At 38.3% G+C, this 16,784-nt stretch overlaps 1 protein-coding gene across 1 annotated transcript in view; it reads left to right on the top strand.

Annotated features, from left to right (window-relative positions):
• PAPSS1 (3'-phosphoadenosine 5'-phosphosulfate synthase 1) overlaps positions 1–16,110 on the top strand; it is a 40,033-nt gene extending 23,923 nt beyond the window's left edge. The window contains exons 8-12 of the mRNA XM_032108862.1: positions 736–941; positions 3,069–3,204; positions 4,557–4,825; positions 6,592–6,821; positions 15,078–16,110. Of these exons, the coding sequence (XP_031964753.1) occupies positions 736–941; positions 3,069–3,204; positions 4,557–4,825; positions 6,592–6,821; positions 15,078–15,216 (980 nt within the window). The 3' untranslated portion in view covers positions 15,217–16,110. The remainder of the gene's footprint in view (positions 1–735; positions 942–3,068; positions 3,205–4,556; positions 4,826–6,591; positions 6,822–15,077) is intronic.
• The last annotated feature ends 674 nt before the right edge of the window (positions 16,111–16,784 follow it).

Raw genomic sequence — 16,784 nt, 5'->3', positions numbered from 1 at the left:
CCTGGCAGTGAAGTAGGTGCTTAGAAATGAGGACCACACGTAACCTTAAAATTCAGCTACATTGGCTTTGTTTTAGAAGTAAAGTAGCTGGTAAACTTTCAGCTGAACAAATGGTGCAGAATGTTTGCCTGACTCAGCAGTTTTTTCTGAAAGCTGAATGCTTGAATCTGAATACAGTTTTAAGTAAACAACAAAAGTCACCTTTTGAAATAGTTGAATTATGTATGTTAACTACTTGGGTACGTTTGCCTGCTCCTATTGCATTGATTTTTTTCTAAGGGGCCATAAGTATGTGTGCTGAGAATATAATTTCCTTTTTACTAATTATCCACTCCAGTAGCAATCTTGTCTGATATTTTAGATGGCCTATTTTAAAATGTTATTTGTGTATTTTTACTTTCTGTATAGATTCTTGAGAAAGGTATTAATTTGAGATTCCCAAAAAGTAGTCTCCTCACAGTTTAAATATTTGTGTGCAGCTCTAAGTACTTGCTATTTTCAGTACTGCGTTCACTCTTTCTCAAACCTCAGTTTTTGCTCAATTTTATAGCAATTTTATTTATGGAAGCGTGAGTTCATTCTAAGAATTGTTTAATCCCTGTTAAAATAAGTGTTTCAACTACCTGTCATGTAATACACTTGCAGCCTTAAAAGTAACCTGTTAATTAGGTAGACTTTCATAAGAACATTGATGACTGTTACTAGGGATAAAGGGCTTTCTTTTTCCCTCTGCAGGGGGAGTTATTAATCTGTCAGTGCCTATAGTGCTAACAGCCACTCAAGAAGACAAAGAAAGGCTCGATGGGTGTACAGCAATTGCACTGGTGTATGAAGGTTGCCGCGTTGCCATTCTCCGTAATCCTGAGTTCTACGAGCACAGGAAAGAGGAACGCTGTGCTAGGCAATGGGGAACAACATGCAAGGAGCATCCCTATATCAAGGTGTGTGTTTAAAAGTTGAAAGTCTAGTCCTGTTCGCTGTACTGTTGTAGAGTTGCAAATTAAGTGAAGCTCATGTCTCTGACTGCTGTAGTTTGACAAAAAAACTACTTTGAAAATTAATTGAAATATCTGACAGAAAGAAAAGTAATTTTTTTCTATGCATCTGTTGAATAGTCTGTACTTAGTGTGAAAATCTAATGTCAATATGTACACATGAAATGAATTTAGAATGTACTGTAGTATCTGTGCTACAGAAGAGGGAACTTTGCCCTCCAGTGTGCCTAGGAAACACATCCGTCTGTGTCACCAGATGGATCATCAAAGCTCCTTAATCAGTGAATATATGCTTTGTGAAGGATAGAAAACTTATTTTCTGCCTGCATGTGGAGCACGTGAGACCTGCCTGCTTTAGATGTTTTTGAAACAGGCTGTATTCCTGGAGAGTTCATCATTTAACCCTCTGGGGAGTAATTTCCCACCCATTGTGTTCATTAAGTTTTATTATCTTGGCCTTATGTATATGTCATACTGAAATGTTCTAATTGTAACATACTCATCATGATGCTGTGGTGGCTTATGCAAGCTGATGTGAATGTTGCATCTTAGCTCGGCAGAGCCAAAATATGTTTATTTCCCCATTTGTCTTTGAGGTATTTTTTGTTTAAAGGTATGACTTAAAATTAGATGAAGAGAAATCAAAAAAACCTCAAATTATGAGCTTGTTCTTGAAAAGGGAAAGCCTCTGAAATGTTGAAAAAGTATCTGTATGACTAACAGAAGATTTTCAAAGCCCTTGATGTGGTCTATGATGTTGAACATAAGATTACCCCTTTTTTGAAAACTTAGCACAGATTTAATAAATGCTAAGAAAATCTCATGCAGACAAAATTTGAATGACTTGTTACGTAGAAGATGAGGAATTGTGTTCTTACGCCTTAGGATGAGGAACTGTGTTCTTATGCCTGTACGGGGGTGTATAGTGGTAACGTGACACTACGTGAATTTGGTGGCCCTTCTTAATGAATCAGAAATATTTGGGTACCTGAGAGATTCTGTGGTGCGGAGTTTTCTCATCTTCATATCATTATCACATCTTCCCTGCACCTTGGTAAGATGTCAAAGTACAGCATTTTCTTTGGGAAGGGAATGGTTACTGTGGTGTCATTTAATTCCAGCAGGTCAAAGGAAAAATAAACTGAAAAATTCACACTTCATTTTCACATCTTGGCTTTTGGGTTTAGTATGTAGTATCTTCTGTTATATCAAGATTTATTGTCATTTATAAATTACATAAGGCTAAAAAAAAATTATCAGAAATGTGTATGAAACTTGAAAGCTTTTTGTGATTCCATCTTCAAAAGAAAATGCATTCTTAGAAATTAAAAATTTCTAAGTAATGTCTATGGCCATTTGTAGAGTATGTTAAGCAGCTTGCCATAATTATTTTTTGATAAAGGGTGAGGCGATATTTAAAGGTATAAAAAGAAGTGTAGTGACGATCCGACATCTGTTACTTGGGTAAACTGCTACCATGAGACAAATCCAAAAGCTATTCTACTTCAAAGATTCTGATTTTATTATTAGATTAAAGTGGGTGAGTAGTCAATTGGAATTGTTTTGTTTGTTACTTTATTGCTGACGAGAATCTTGTAAACTACAGAGTGATACTGCAACAGCATTTGCTTTGACCAATAACTAGAAAGTGCAACTTCATTTTATTGATATATTGTAATTAAATTTAAAAATATACACTAATAGAAAGATATATATATGGTAAATAACTAAGTAAATTGTAATAGACAAGGCTTTCCAGACACTATCTTTGTTTGTCATGTAGTGGTGATTAAGAATATTGGCTATTTGCATTTCTATATATTATCTCAGTTTTGAAAGAAAGGCATATGCCCACTGAAGATTTGGGCATCTCTCCTACATCATGGTATAACATGTCTGGACTATGTTCCAGTGAATTTTTTTCATTTTTTTAACACTGATGCTTGACTTAACAACTGTCAAAATTAACCTGGAACGCAGTCCTTGGTAAAGATGTGTCCCCATTGCAGTGATCTACATACTCAGGAGAAGCTGATAAATAATCCTAACAAGGACTTTCCTTTCTTTTCTTAGATGGTTATGGAGCAAGGGAACTGGCTTGTAGGGGGAGATCTACAGGTCCTTGATCGTATTTATTGGAATGATGGACTTGATCAATACCGTCTCACTCCAGCTGAACTAAGGCAGAAATTCAAGGAAATGAATGCCGGTGAGTAAATTTTTCTTGCTTTCTATCTTCCTGCAGAGGCTTATCCAAATGTCTGCTGCCACCACTGAGGCTGGCATTGTTTCAAGGATGAAGATTTTGAATGCTCTGGTAGGTGGCATTCTTTGCTTTTAATAGCAATAATTTTTATAATCTCAGGCATTGCACTGCACTGCCTAAATACGTAATAGAAGCTGGTAATGCCTGAGGTTCTGAACTTTCTTTCCATGCTCTGTAGACAAGAAAGATAATGTTAAAATGCGGTAAAATGTGATTTAAGTATCACGTTGGGCTTAAACTACAGAGGTATGGTTGAATATTGAGCTTTCATGCTCTGCTATTTTTTAGTCTGTTCCATGCTGCTTCTGGGGAACAAGACTTATGAAAGTAGTGCAAGTGGACTGGTGCCAAGTTTCTTTTCTGCACAAGAAATAAAACAGGTTTTTTTTTCACAAAAGTAGTTGTGTTAGGCAGATAAGTGAGAGGCTGAGGAATGTCATACAGCAGAGAACAAACATGCTGCTTTCACTGTGGCAGTGACTGGCAGGCAGCTGCACTTGTAAATGTGAGGAGAGAGATTAACATCAAGAATGCAAGCCACAATTGGTCCTCAGCTTCTGTCTTTGTTCTGTGTGGTCACTATGTCCGGGATCTGTAGGTCTGGGATATCAGTCTTGTGGCTAACCCCTACACAAACACATATTTGAGATCTGAAAAAAACCTATTCTCTAGTTTTCATTGGTTCTATATTGGAAAACCTCTCAGTTACAGTGATTTTGCCGTCTTGCAGGGTACTTAGTTCATCTGAATTTGCAGAAGGGAGAAATCCTGGTTGTGTCAGTAATACTCTGGAATAGCAGTTAATCTTGCTTTCTTCTTACTGCAACTTAAAATCTACTAAACTAAGGTGAAGGAAACTTAGTAAAGGAACATTAAATCCCCTTTTATTAGTTTTGTTCCAAAGAGGTCCATTTTTTCTCTTGATGATATATTGAGCCTTTAAGATAGGTAGCATAGTTTGATCTCCTCTTAGAATATAATATACTTACGCAAGTAAAAAATCCAAATAAGAGCTTATACGTCTTGGAGAAAACAAAGTAATTCTGCAGAAAATTCAGAAGTTAAGGAAGCTGACCTTTTTTTTTTTAGTATGGTTGTTTTTTATTAGTTTTGCTTGTTAAGTACAGTGATTTTGTAATAATTATTAATAATTTAATGACCTGCGACCACTGCTATTATACTTGTTTAATACAGTTCAGAGGAAAGCATGTACTGAAGGTTTTTCTGTGGTTGTACAACTCCTGATAAAATAACTTGCTCTCCTTACATCTTTTGTCTTGTTTTGTTCCCCACAGATGCGGTCTTCGCATTCCAGTTACGCAACCCGGTGCACAATGGGCACGCTCTTTTAATGCAGGATACTCACAAGCAACTTCTGGAACGTGGCTACCGGCGCCCAGTTTTACTCTTGCACCCCCTTGGAGGCTGGACAAAGGAGGATGATGTTCCTCTTATGTGGCGCATGAAGCAGCACGCTGCAGTACTGGAGGAGGGAATCCTGAATCCAGAAACAACAGTGGTAGCTATATTCCCTTCCCCCATGATGTACGCAGGACCAACTGAGGTAAGTACATCAAGAGTTTAAAGTGAAACAAAACCCTTTTGATAGTGAACTAAAGTATTTTGTGCTATGTCTGATGTTTTAATGATGTTTTTATGTTGTGTTGTTTTAATGGAGAGAGAGGAGACTAATTTCCCTTGGAAAGGGACTATCAAGTCTCTGTCACCAACCAAAGCATTCTCTTATGAAGAAACTTGTATATTGGAGGATTTTGCTGGAAAAGGTGGGAGAAAATATTGGGTTTATAGGTTCCTTTCTTTACAGTTACAAGGGTATGATAATAAATTAATCCTCCCTCCTTTTTTTTACGGTCTTTTTCAGAAGGAATTATAAGATCTGTTAACATACGGAATGATTGTCCTGAATGTTAAAATACTTAAGTTTTATGACTCTTAAGCAAAAAAGTTTGTGTGTTGGAGGGCTGTACACATATTAAGAAAAAAGCAGTCTGTTTATTTTTTGGCAGACTTAATTCAGAGAGAATTGTTTCAAGGCTATTGTATGAAATAATTCTTTGGCAACACTTTATTTAGGAGCCAGGTCTTGGGGTGGAGTCCCTAGAGGTTTGTGGAAAGCAGCAGAAAGAATAAATGTTCTCATTTGAGGGCAATTCCTTGATTCTCCATCTCATTCCTTTTTTTTTTTCTTTTTCCTTTTTTTTCCCATCCTTGCTCCCCTCCACCTCGAATCACAGGAAGTTCAAGTTCTGACCAGGCTCTGAGGTTCACTCTGGGGTAGATTTTTTTATAGATAGGAGATCTTGCTAGTTAAGTTAAATTAGGCAGATGCCACTTATCTTCTGCTGGCCAGTTGACTGGTCAAATGGAGCTTGCACTGCTTTTCAGTCCAGAGAAAAAACTGCAGTCCAGATCTAGTTGAGGCATGAGAGTGAGTTAATGTGAGGAATCTTCTGCTCTTCCCCACAGGCCTTTTGTGAGAATTTACAGAACTCTTCTACCTCTTTCTTGTATGCGTGAGGAGGAGCAAAATCCACAATCCTTATTCTGAACAGGATAAAATTTTTCTCCCTGCCTATATGGCATTTCCAGTAACCTCAGAGTACAGCCTGACACTAATAAAAGAGATTCTTTCTTTAATAATTTTCCATAGGTTATTTTGAAAGTCATTGGTATTAGATCTGTTTTTATAGCAGCAGTGCTTTACAGAAGAATAAGCAGCTGGTAATATGGTTATCTACAAGCTGGATGTGTCCTTCCAGTCTGTAAAAATCTTAACAGACAAGTTTCATAAATATCAATTTAGCATTTTTTGTATTTTTAACATTCTTCATAAGTGCCTTGGAAGAAAAGAAACAGTTCTGTATGGCAAAGGTGTATCAAAATGTGGTGAATTCACCTGCTTAGGAAAGTAAATCTTTTACAAGCATTCAGGTGCAGTGTGTACCTAGTTGATGTGTCCTTTGGGTCTTAATGTTCATGCAGACTAAGTGTTAATTGTGCCTTGAACAACATCCTTGCCACATGTACAAGTTGAAAATGCTGAACATGGGTGATTTTTCTTTCTGAATGTAGAGATAGTGCTGAAGTAACTTTCTGAGCACCTACTGTGCAAATAAAATGGGGATAGTATGTTTTAGCTGTAAGTCTGATGGTGATCAACGTAATTGGTTCTGTATTATGTTGTGGCTCCATAGTAAAAATCACATCTGATTAAAGAAAACATGGTAGTTACAGAGTGCATGCCCATTTTGAGGGCTGCATTTTTGGAGCATTTTCTTCTGTTAATTGTTTTTCCTGTCTCTGTTGTAGGTTCAGTGGCACTGCAGATCACGGATGGTTGCAGGAGCTAACTTCTACATTGTAGGGCGAGATCCAGCAGGGATGCCACACCCTGACACTGGGAAAGATCTATACGAACCAACCCATGGTGCCAAAGTGCTGACAATGGCTCCAGGCCTCCGAGCACTGGAAATTGTACCCTTCAGGGTGGCAGCTTATAATAAAAAAAAGAAGTGCATGGATTATTATGACTCTGATCAGTAAGTTGTATTTTCATTTTAAGAAATTTTTGAGCAATAACTGCCTCTTACCCCTGCCCACATTAAGAAAATCGTTCATAATTAAATTCATATTGCTCAAATATGGCAGTGTTTAGATGTGGGTTTAGATCAGTGTAGCTTTTAGTCAAGCTTGATTTCAGCATGGTTTGGTTCACAGTACAACTACCTGATCTAACTGTAGCTGCCACATGAAGGCTCACCAGGTACTGAGGTTTCTCTGATTCTGGAATGTGGCGCAGATTGGTAAATCCAGAGAAAAATATTACTATTTATTAGAATGGCAAGATTAGCTTTCTGTTGCTTTGTCTTTCTAAATAAGCTTCTCAGGTATCAGGTGTGCATCAGATAGCAGGGAAGAGAAACAGTGAGTATGTGCAGCATGGAGAAGAAAGTGGACAAGATGGGGTGACAAATAGCTATTTTCTCTGTTAGCAATAATGCAAAATTATGCCCTAAGAATATTCTGTGTCCCAGGGTTTTCAGCTTTTTTGAGTTTTTAAAAATCCAATTACAGTTCAATTCACTTTCTGTGTGCATATTCCAATGTTATTTTTTCCTTGTGTGACAAACCAGATCCAAAACTTAGTGTATGTGTTGCTCTGGTGAGAATGAATGATACTGGCTGGGAAGATGACTTGTCATTTTAGTTTAATCCTCTTTATTCAGATTATTGAAATGTACTTTGGTTTTACATCAAACTGCAGTTGAAGTTGGTACTGACATGCAAACTTCTCTGGGCAACCTATTCCAGTGCCTCACCATCTTCACAGGAATGGATTTCTTCCTAATATCTAATCTAAACCTACATTCTTTCAGTTTAAAGTCATTCCTCCTTCTCCTATCACTGCTTGCAAAAAGTCCCTCTGCAGCTCTCTTGTAGCTTTCTTTAGGAACAGGAAGATGCTATAAGGTCTCCCTGGAGCCTTCTCTTCTACACACTAAACAACTCCAACTCTCTCAGCCTGTCTGCAGAGGAGAGGTGCTCCAGTGCTCTGATCAAATTTTTGGCCCTCCTCTGGGCTCACTCCATCAGATCCATGGACTGTCTTATGCTGAGGTCCCCAGGTCTGGATGCAGTACTCCAGCTGGGCTGTCACAAGAGTGGAGTAGAGGGGGAGAATCGCCTTCCTGGACCTGCTGGTCATGCTTCAATACAGAAAGGTCAAAGTGAAGTAGTTTTATTGGTGTGTCAATTCTTAATAAATTGGAATAGTAAGGGAGTAGCAGTGTGACAGGCCAGAATTCAGAATATTGATTCTGTGATTATCAATACTGTACTCTTAGCAGGATAGATGTGATTTGGATCAAAGGGAGTAAAATTTCACCTCTGTCATTAGCCAGAGCAAATGATTTAAAAAACCCTAAGCAACTCTTTGAGATTTTTTTATGAAAAGCTGTGGGAACAGATTTTGCCTTTTGCCACAGACTGCATCTTGTGCACCCTTTTATCCTTTCACTGTGTCTATGAGGCCTTGGTTTGGGGCAGTTTTTTTCCTGTTTCTATAACTGTCGTGGCATAAAGGCCATGCTGCTTCTAATGTGCAGTTCTGCCCTGCTGCTGTCAGGATGTAAGCCCGTTTGTCCTGTCCTTCCCTGGCTATTGTTTGTAGATGGACTGGAGTGTGGCAGCAATCCTCTAGATGGCAATGCGGACACGCGCAGGCTCCCATTACTGCTCCTGCTTGCGAGAGATGGAGCACTGTGGTAGGCTCCAGACAGAGTTAGAGCTTGGGTGGGTGCAGCTGGCTGCCTTTCAAGATAGTCTGTGTAATGCTGAAAATGTGGCAGACTCCTGGACCATGTGGTATTTGACTCTGAAAGGAGGATGGCAGGGAAGAGAGGATTGCCTGGAAACACGAGAGGATCAGTACTGGTGGAAGACCCTTGGATGTGATGTTTGTGGAAATATTTCCTGAGCTCACTGGGTGAAAAACACAGCATGAAAATGTGGGGAAGAGGTTTGTACGCGTAGAAGCATTGCTGGGACTTGTTTTAGAAAAGGGTGATTTGGTATCTCTTGCACCTTTCTTAGTTCTTGGAGATTTGACAGCCAACTAGGCAATTCCAGAATTTACATCACTAATGAATGCATGGAAGCTTATGGCAAGGGGGTTTCCCTTGGACTGAGCCGTGTGTCTTAGCTGCTGAGTGTAGTTATCCTTGCCCCATGTGATCATCTCTTCTATTCTTGCAGGCCTCCTGGACTCCTCTGTTTGGGAAGGTGCTTGTGAGAAGCTGTAATAGACACCATCTGCTACCTTGGGTGTCTCTGTAATTTGGTAGAGTTGCACCCACAGCTGTCTTGGCAGCAAAGACATACAGAGGTTATTGCAGTTGGGCTCTTTGCTGCTATTAGTGAAATACCTTTTGGCTTCTGAGGGAAATCCCAGCATAGGGATGGTGGTGGATGAATCTTTGGCTCATAGTGAGAGGTTACCAAAAGTTTAATCCAGCTGCCAGAAGGATGTCTGAAAAGTTGTGGCTGCAGAATTAACAGTGGCAGAGTTGCTTTGCTCAGCTTTTATGAGATAGGTATAACACTTGCTGATAGCATTCCTTGTATGCCTCTGGGTGTTCAGAGCATGGGTTGGCACTGGTCAGCTGTCTACGGTAAGGTGCTGGGCAACTGTGTGAGAGCTGGCTGTAGCCAAGCTGCTTATGACCTTGCTGGCAAGCCTGGGAAGCATCAAAAAGCCTACACCAGCCCTGCCTCCAAATCAGTACCAAAGGCCCTCGCTTCTCTGGTGTGCTGCCTGTGATTCCAAGAGGTTATTGTGCTTAAGGTCGTCTGCTCCCAAAGGTGTTCGCACGAGCGCAGTTTTGTGGAGTTCATATACAAGTTCAGTTTGTTTCTCACTTCATTAGTGTCCTCCAGAACATGTGCTGCCCTTGGAGTTTCAGTTGAGCCAGTATGTGCTTGGGAACAGTCTGGAGTTGCCTCCGTATGTCAGGACCTCATGCTGCTGATTAACAATGTTGAGCTGCTGTGGTGCTGTGTTAGAACTGAAGTCACTTGGGCCCTGTTAGTAAGGAAAGGCAGAAATATCCTGGTTGCATGCAGGATAACAGAGCATTGTCTGTGAGGAAAGGGGGCAAGGAAAGCGTGACGTGAAAGCCTTTCTAACAGCTGCACAGCAACTGGAGTTGCAGGGTGGTGCACAATGCTTAACTTGTATAAATTGTTTAAATAAAGTTGCCCTTTAGAATACTAAGATATAGAAACAACCAATGACTTGGAATTATATTTGTATTTTGCCTCATGAAGCCAGCATATTTTTAAATTTGTTTCTTGGACATCTTAGTACTAGGTTTAGCACCTCATGAAACTGAACTCTTGAAACATACTTTTGAAAAAAATGTGTCTAAAACTGAGATCTAGGAAAGGGATTTGAGGAATGCATTTGAAGTGATGTATAGCAGCACAGGTAGAGCTAATTTAATTTTATTTTCCCTTTGGTCTAAATGAGGATAATAAAAATAAAATTGACATTTTTGCTGTTACTCAAGTCAGATGGAAAGCCTAATCTAAGTTTCTGTGGGAAGCTTGAGCACTTCCACTTGCATAGAATTCTGAAGTAATGCATATAAAAACTAGTGTGAATATTGTTACAGTCCTTATCAAAGTTTTTACACTGATTTTATAGAATTTTTGATCTATAATTGACTATGTCCAAATGTGTTTTGGAAAAGTTTATGGGAAGAATTCTAGTTATAACGGAGTAATTCAGAATAAATGTCTGACCTGTAAACCATTGGTAGAATGAAGTGTATAGAAAACAACCAAAGAATCAACAAACCAACAAATAACACTACTACCGCCCTTCCCCCCCCCCCCCAAAAAAAAGCTTACCCAGTGCTGAAATCCCTTCAGAAAATCAATTAGTGGGTTTCTTCAGCCAAAACGGCCTCAGAAACAGTTACCACAGACAAGTGTAATCTGGGATTGGTGGCTTAATAATAGAAGCTGGTTTTGTGAGCAGAGATTCCCAATTCTTTATGGAAGATCAGTCCTATAAAATGCAGTCACAGACTACTGCTGAGAAAAAACTCAATTAAGAAAGGAAATTAGTCTAGCAATTAAAAAGCCACAGCAGTGTCTGGAAATAAATTACTATATTTTTTTTTCCTGAAAGAAAACCAAAGAGAACATTTTGGCTAAAAGAAACTCATAAGTAAGGTGACTGGAGCAGATTGTTCATGCTATCTATAAAATGTGAATGAAGCATGGGTACCTGTGAAGAAGAGAGATTTTAACTTAACAGATTTTTTTCCCAGGACCTGTAATATGGTTGCCATTACTGCTTTAATACTATCAAATAATACAGGACACCTGCTCCAGCTAAGTACATACTGTTCTCAGATTTGTTTGTTTTTTAAAGTGATAGTAAGAGGCTGAGATAAGCACACTTGACTGTTCTCCTTACTTTAGTTATGTGAAATACAGTTTCTCAATTACCATTAGTACGTAATTTGGGATACAATGAAACACTGCACCAGGCCAGGAGACTTAAACCCTCCTGCCAGTTAGAAAGGAATTAGTAAAGGATTTGCTTTGCATGTGTTGATATTAATCACATTATTGTATTCTAATTTCACAAACTGTTCGTGGCTGGTTGGGATTTGAACCTAGCTGGCACTAGCTGGTTCATTCAGCATCATGGGACATTCATTCCCAAAGCATAATGTAGACTTCCTGTAGGAGTTACGGTGTAAGTCATGACTTGATGCTGCAAAGGCAAGTTTAAATTCAGAGAAAATCCTTAAAAGGGTTTAAGGTTAGAATTGGACCTCAGATAAAGCAGCTGTGAATTGTCCCAGAAATTAGTCTGAAGTTTACCAGCTGAGTAGAACATCACAGTTGTTTTGAAGACAGACCAGAGTGAATAAGTCATATTACTGTTTCATTTTGCTATTGTTCTATTTGCCTAAAAAAAGGGCAAAACTGTGAATTAATGGTCTTTACTTTTATCATGAGTCTTGTATTTAAGAGTAATTCTTTAAGACCTTGAGAGCATGAGACATTGCCCTCCACAGAGAATGGGAATTCCTAGAAGGTCATTTGCACAGTGCTAAATACTGAAGAGGAGGTCAGGGTTCCCAAGATTATGACTGACTTTTAATGCTCCCAGATGAAAAATCGACTATGTACTGTGGTCTATATTTAGATTAAATTTGTAGGGAGTAATGCTGAAGCAGAAAAACTAGTCTCTTCAGTTACTGTATTAATGTACTGTACTGACACCTCAGAGATGCAGCACAGGAGGGTTCCTGTAGGCCTGTGGCAGTTACTTCCTACTTGCAAACTAATGATATCCTTGTTTTGTCACAGGAACTGTAAGGTCTCTGAAATCCCTGTCCTCCATAAGTAAGGAAATTTCACAACGTGTTTAGTTACGTTTTTTTCAGTACTGTGAGTGTAGTAGAGTTCTAGGATGCTATGCCACAGAGCAAATACCACTCCTCAATGTGAAATGTTTCAAGACTGTTTTTCTGTTGACAAATATTTGTTGTGGTTTTATTTCTGCATTCTTTTCCTCTTTCTTTTGGAGGGTGCTTTTAATTGCAGTGGTCCAAAGGATTGTGTCAGTACCAGTCAAACTCAATTGGCAGTAAAAGGTCAAGTCAATGTTACAAGTGTTCAGTAGCATACAGTGTGGCTGAAAGAAAGCTGATTCCAGCAGCTACTGAGTAAAATTTTCAAAGGCACTTAAATCCCATACTCAGAAAAGGCTTGCATTAAGTTTCATTGAGGGTCATTTCAAATCTGACAAGAATGGAATTTGAATGGCTTTGGCATTTAAATCTTATGGCATCTTTAATGGTCAAATGTTTCCCCCCTCTCATGTTCCACTCAAATCCACCTTATATAGAGTAACTCTTAATATCCTCAAAATTCACTCTGAAAGAATTACTTGATGACTCTTTTTACTATCTCCTTCTACTAAAGCAAATTACTCATACTGATATGTTTTATTTCAAAATGCTTGTGGGTCACATCATGCCACAGTGGTGAAGTATTGATAAGGTTTTTCTCCTTAGCAGGAATCTCAGTTTCTGAAATTTTATTGAAAATTATAAATGCAGTAATTTTTTAAAAGGCAAAAAATACTGTGTTGTTGTGTATATATTTCCAGGGCTCCATTTGAGTCACTTCAGTGATTACTAATTAAAGTATTTTTTTTTTAATAAAGAAAAACCCTTTCAAAATAGACATTCAGGATAATGAGAGGACATCATTAGTACTTTTATAACTTTTAATGGTATTTTGGAAACATTTCTAGAAATGTTATGAGTTGCTGAATGTACTATGTTTCTGAAATGATCCTCACTTGTTTTCTTTCATTTTTTTATAATTTCTGTAGATCTCCTTAGCTTCTTTTCGTGTTTCTCTCTTTCTTGGTATCTCTGATTCTTAGCTGCTTTTTGTGCAGCTAGGGATAAGAAGCAGCTAAAGGAGTTGTATGTCTTATTGAAGCAAACTTCTATGACATAACTAAATGTAGTGGTTTAGTAGCATTACTTCACTTGTAGGGCATGGGAGGAAGTTGACTGTTCTTCTGAAAACATAAGAAAAAAGGAGGGGTAAAGCACCTTTTTTTGTAAAATGCTCTAACTTTGGCATTGTTACCACAGTGAGGAGAAAACACACAAGGAGAAACTTTATAGCACTTGCTTTACTCTTCTCTTCCTGATCATCTGAAGACTTGGTATTTTTTTGACAGAATTAACCAGGCTTGTCACTTCCCCACCTATATTTTATATAAATAGTTCTTTGCAAAGAACCGAAGGTATCTTCAGGCAGTGTTAGTGAACAGCAGATATCTCTCTGCTGAAGAATAAAATTTTCAGATGTTATAAATAGCAGTGCAAATTTTTTCTCCCATGGAACTACATCAACTTCAAATTTTCATTTTTATGTAATTTATATTTTGCAGGACTAAAGCACAGTAGGGGTTTTTTTGCCTTGTGACTCTTCAGGAACCCACAGTCCCAAATTTAGAGCAACAAGAAAAGAGCATGTATGACAGTGCTGGTGTGTAAATGTATACAGTCCAAATCAAAAAGTTATGGGGCGAGTGTTGTTGTGAAAGGGAACTGTGGAATGCTTTCTGCATCTTGCTGACTTCCATACCCTACTGAGCGTAGACCAACACTTAGAGCCAAGTTCTGCCCTCTGATGTACACACTTGGCTCTTGTTTCTGGCTAAGGCACGTGCATCTGAGATCAATACTTGTTTTTTATTTCAAACAGACAAGTAAAGAATGAGTAATGCATACATGTTGCAAATTGAGCAAATGGCATAAGTAAAATTGCATATTTAATTTAGAAATACATAATTTTTTTCCTTTGGAGCATTTGATAGAACTTTGGCATTCTTGTCTAGCTTTTACTGTTTCAGTCCTGTGAGGAGTAATTTAATTAGTGGAGCTTTTGCTGCTTGTGACCATATACCTGAGAAGTCAATAAAAATTTAGATTCTTATGTTAACAATGGTAAACAATTATTCTGTGTTTAATTTTGGGTTTGTCCAATTGAATTCGGTTTTTTAGGGAAAAACATCTTTAGGAGAAGGTATTTTTATTATTCCCTTGATTTTTCTCTTTATTTTGAACTGTATATGGCATGTTATTAATATGCATGTGTACTCAGTGTCTTGCAATGGCACAGCTGTAAAGCTTGCCTCTAGATTCTGAGGCTTTTATTTTCTCTCTTCCCCAAACAGTCCCTCACTAAGATTTTATACAGTGTCTTTTTACACATTCTCTAGTGGCACTGAAATTACCTTCTTGAACCAGCACAGGAACATTCAACCAGCTCATTGGGCTGGTCTCCTGGCCTGGCAAGGCAGGATGTAGATCAGGATGGCTGCTGTTGCCTTGGCAGAGGGTTCAGACAGTAGGTAGAGTAGATGGCTCTCCTTCAACAGGAGTTTATTTCCTCACAGAGAGCAAGCCAGGCTCAGTGGAAGCACAGACTGAATTGAGTCCCCAGGGGTTCAGTTGCACCATGCTGCTAAAACCTCAGGAGTTACCAAAGCTGAGTATTGTAGAGGTTGTATATTCTTGACACTTACTAGCATTGCTGGCCTGGAAATGACAGTTGCTATACAGCATTATACTCCCAAGAAGATATGTATAAAGTATCAAGTAAGTAGAAGGAATATGAGCAACTTTGCCTGCTTTTAAAGTATGTTCTTTTTTCCCCCCCCTTTGCCTCCACCCCTACTCTCTCAGCCATGAAGACTTTGATTTTATATCGGGGACCCGCATGCGCAAGCTGGCTCGAGAAGGACAAAACCCACCAGAAGGCTTCATGGCTCCGAAGGCTTGGACTGTGCTGACAGAATACTACAAATCCTTGGAGAAGGCTTAGGCCTCTTATTAACTGCAGATCAACCTTTGACGCCTGATTTATTTACGAGAAGGGGACCACACAGTCACCATTCATGTTGCTTTGTTGTGGTGTCTGTCAGGAAGTTCTCTGAAAACAGACTCTTTCTTCCTAACTTAGCATCATTCTTTGCCTGCCCTTATGGGTTCTATTATGTCCTGGCACCTAACTAGCTGCTGGTTTTAATGTCTTCTCTTTTATTACAGTTAATATTCTTGCAGTAGGATTTTTAACTCTTGTATTTTTTTATATTTTACTGCCTCTGTCCTGAGTTCTGCAGCTGTTAAATAGATGCAGCTTTTTCATATGTTCTTTAAGCTGCTGGGTAGTGTCTGGTTTTAGTAGTTTGTAGGACAAAATGTAACGGTTAGTCCCTCAACTATGGATAGATTATCTATAAATCAAAAACGTAAAGAATGTTTCAAACCATCTGTAAAAGTGTCCTCATCTTTATCTCATCATTATCATCTCCAGAAGCACTTAAAATTTATTTCTGACTATATGTAATCAAAAAGCAGAAAGTTTTTTTTATGTAGCATAATTAAAATTTTGCTTTCTTTGTTTAATTTTGGAGTTTACTGAGTTGTATGGTGATTCTCTTCTGCTGTGGACCTGTAAAGATGGCCAAGTAATGAATAAAAGAAAATATCTAGTTTTCACTTTGAATTGTTAACAAATTCACATATTGTTTTTGTATATGCTTGCTGCCATAGCTTTCAATAGGATATGTTTTGTTTCATTTGATGTAACTTGCTGGTTTTTGATTCCAGATATACTTGATCAGCCTACTACAACTTTTTTAAAAGCATGACAGACCAAACGTAATTCATGTTTAATTATTGCAAGAAAAATAAAGAAAATCCTTAGATTTTGGCATTTCCTGTGGTAAAAATGCTTAGTTCAGTTATTAATTTTCTGTCTATTTTTCAAGGTATCCAAAGAGTAATCTTCTCGTGAGTCAGGTTTGCTTGCTTTGAAGACAAAACACATATTCCTTTAGGATTCTCCAAAAATCCTGAAGAAACATAAAAAAGGGAAAGTAAAGCACTTCTTCAAGTGTAAAGCAACACTGACCTATTGATATCTTTTCAAGCATTTGCAGGTAATCGGTGGAACAGTCACAACCTCTCTTAGCTAGAAACTACCTCATATCCTTGTCACAGAAACTTACTTTTTTCTTGTTAAACAGTGTGTGTAGGAAGAACCGGCTCAAAATTGTTTTTTGAATATTGATACTGAATGAAGCATGTGTTCATCTAGATTTTTTGGGTGTCAAGAAGGTTGTGATGAGGGGACCTGTGTAATGAATGGCATGAATGCTACTTGCAGTCTTTGTTTACTTGTTCACAGTAGCATTTAAGACAAATTCTTTGAGACTGACCTCCTCTTTTCTTCCTCTGTCTCTGAAGAGATGTAAAATGTATCTTTTAGTGGAATTCTTTCCTCTGATAGACAGTAAGGTGGAATTTGGAAAAAACAAGCGGCTTGTTTATTAGCAAACCACAACACTTCCTTGAGACTGTGTTTTAGTAGTGTGAAGTTTATTTCTT

Source organism: Corvus moneduloides, chromosome 5 (genome assembly GCF_009650955.1).
Source record: "Corvus moneduloides isolate bCorMon1 chromosome 5, bCorMon1.pri, whole genome shotgun sequence".
Lineage (NCBI taxonomy): Eukaryota > Metazoa > Chordata > Aves > Passeriformes > Corvidae > Corvus > Corvus moneduloides.
Note: the sequence above shows the minus strand (reverse complement) of the source record. Positions and strands in the feature narration are given on the sequence as shown.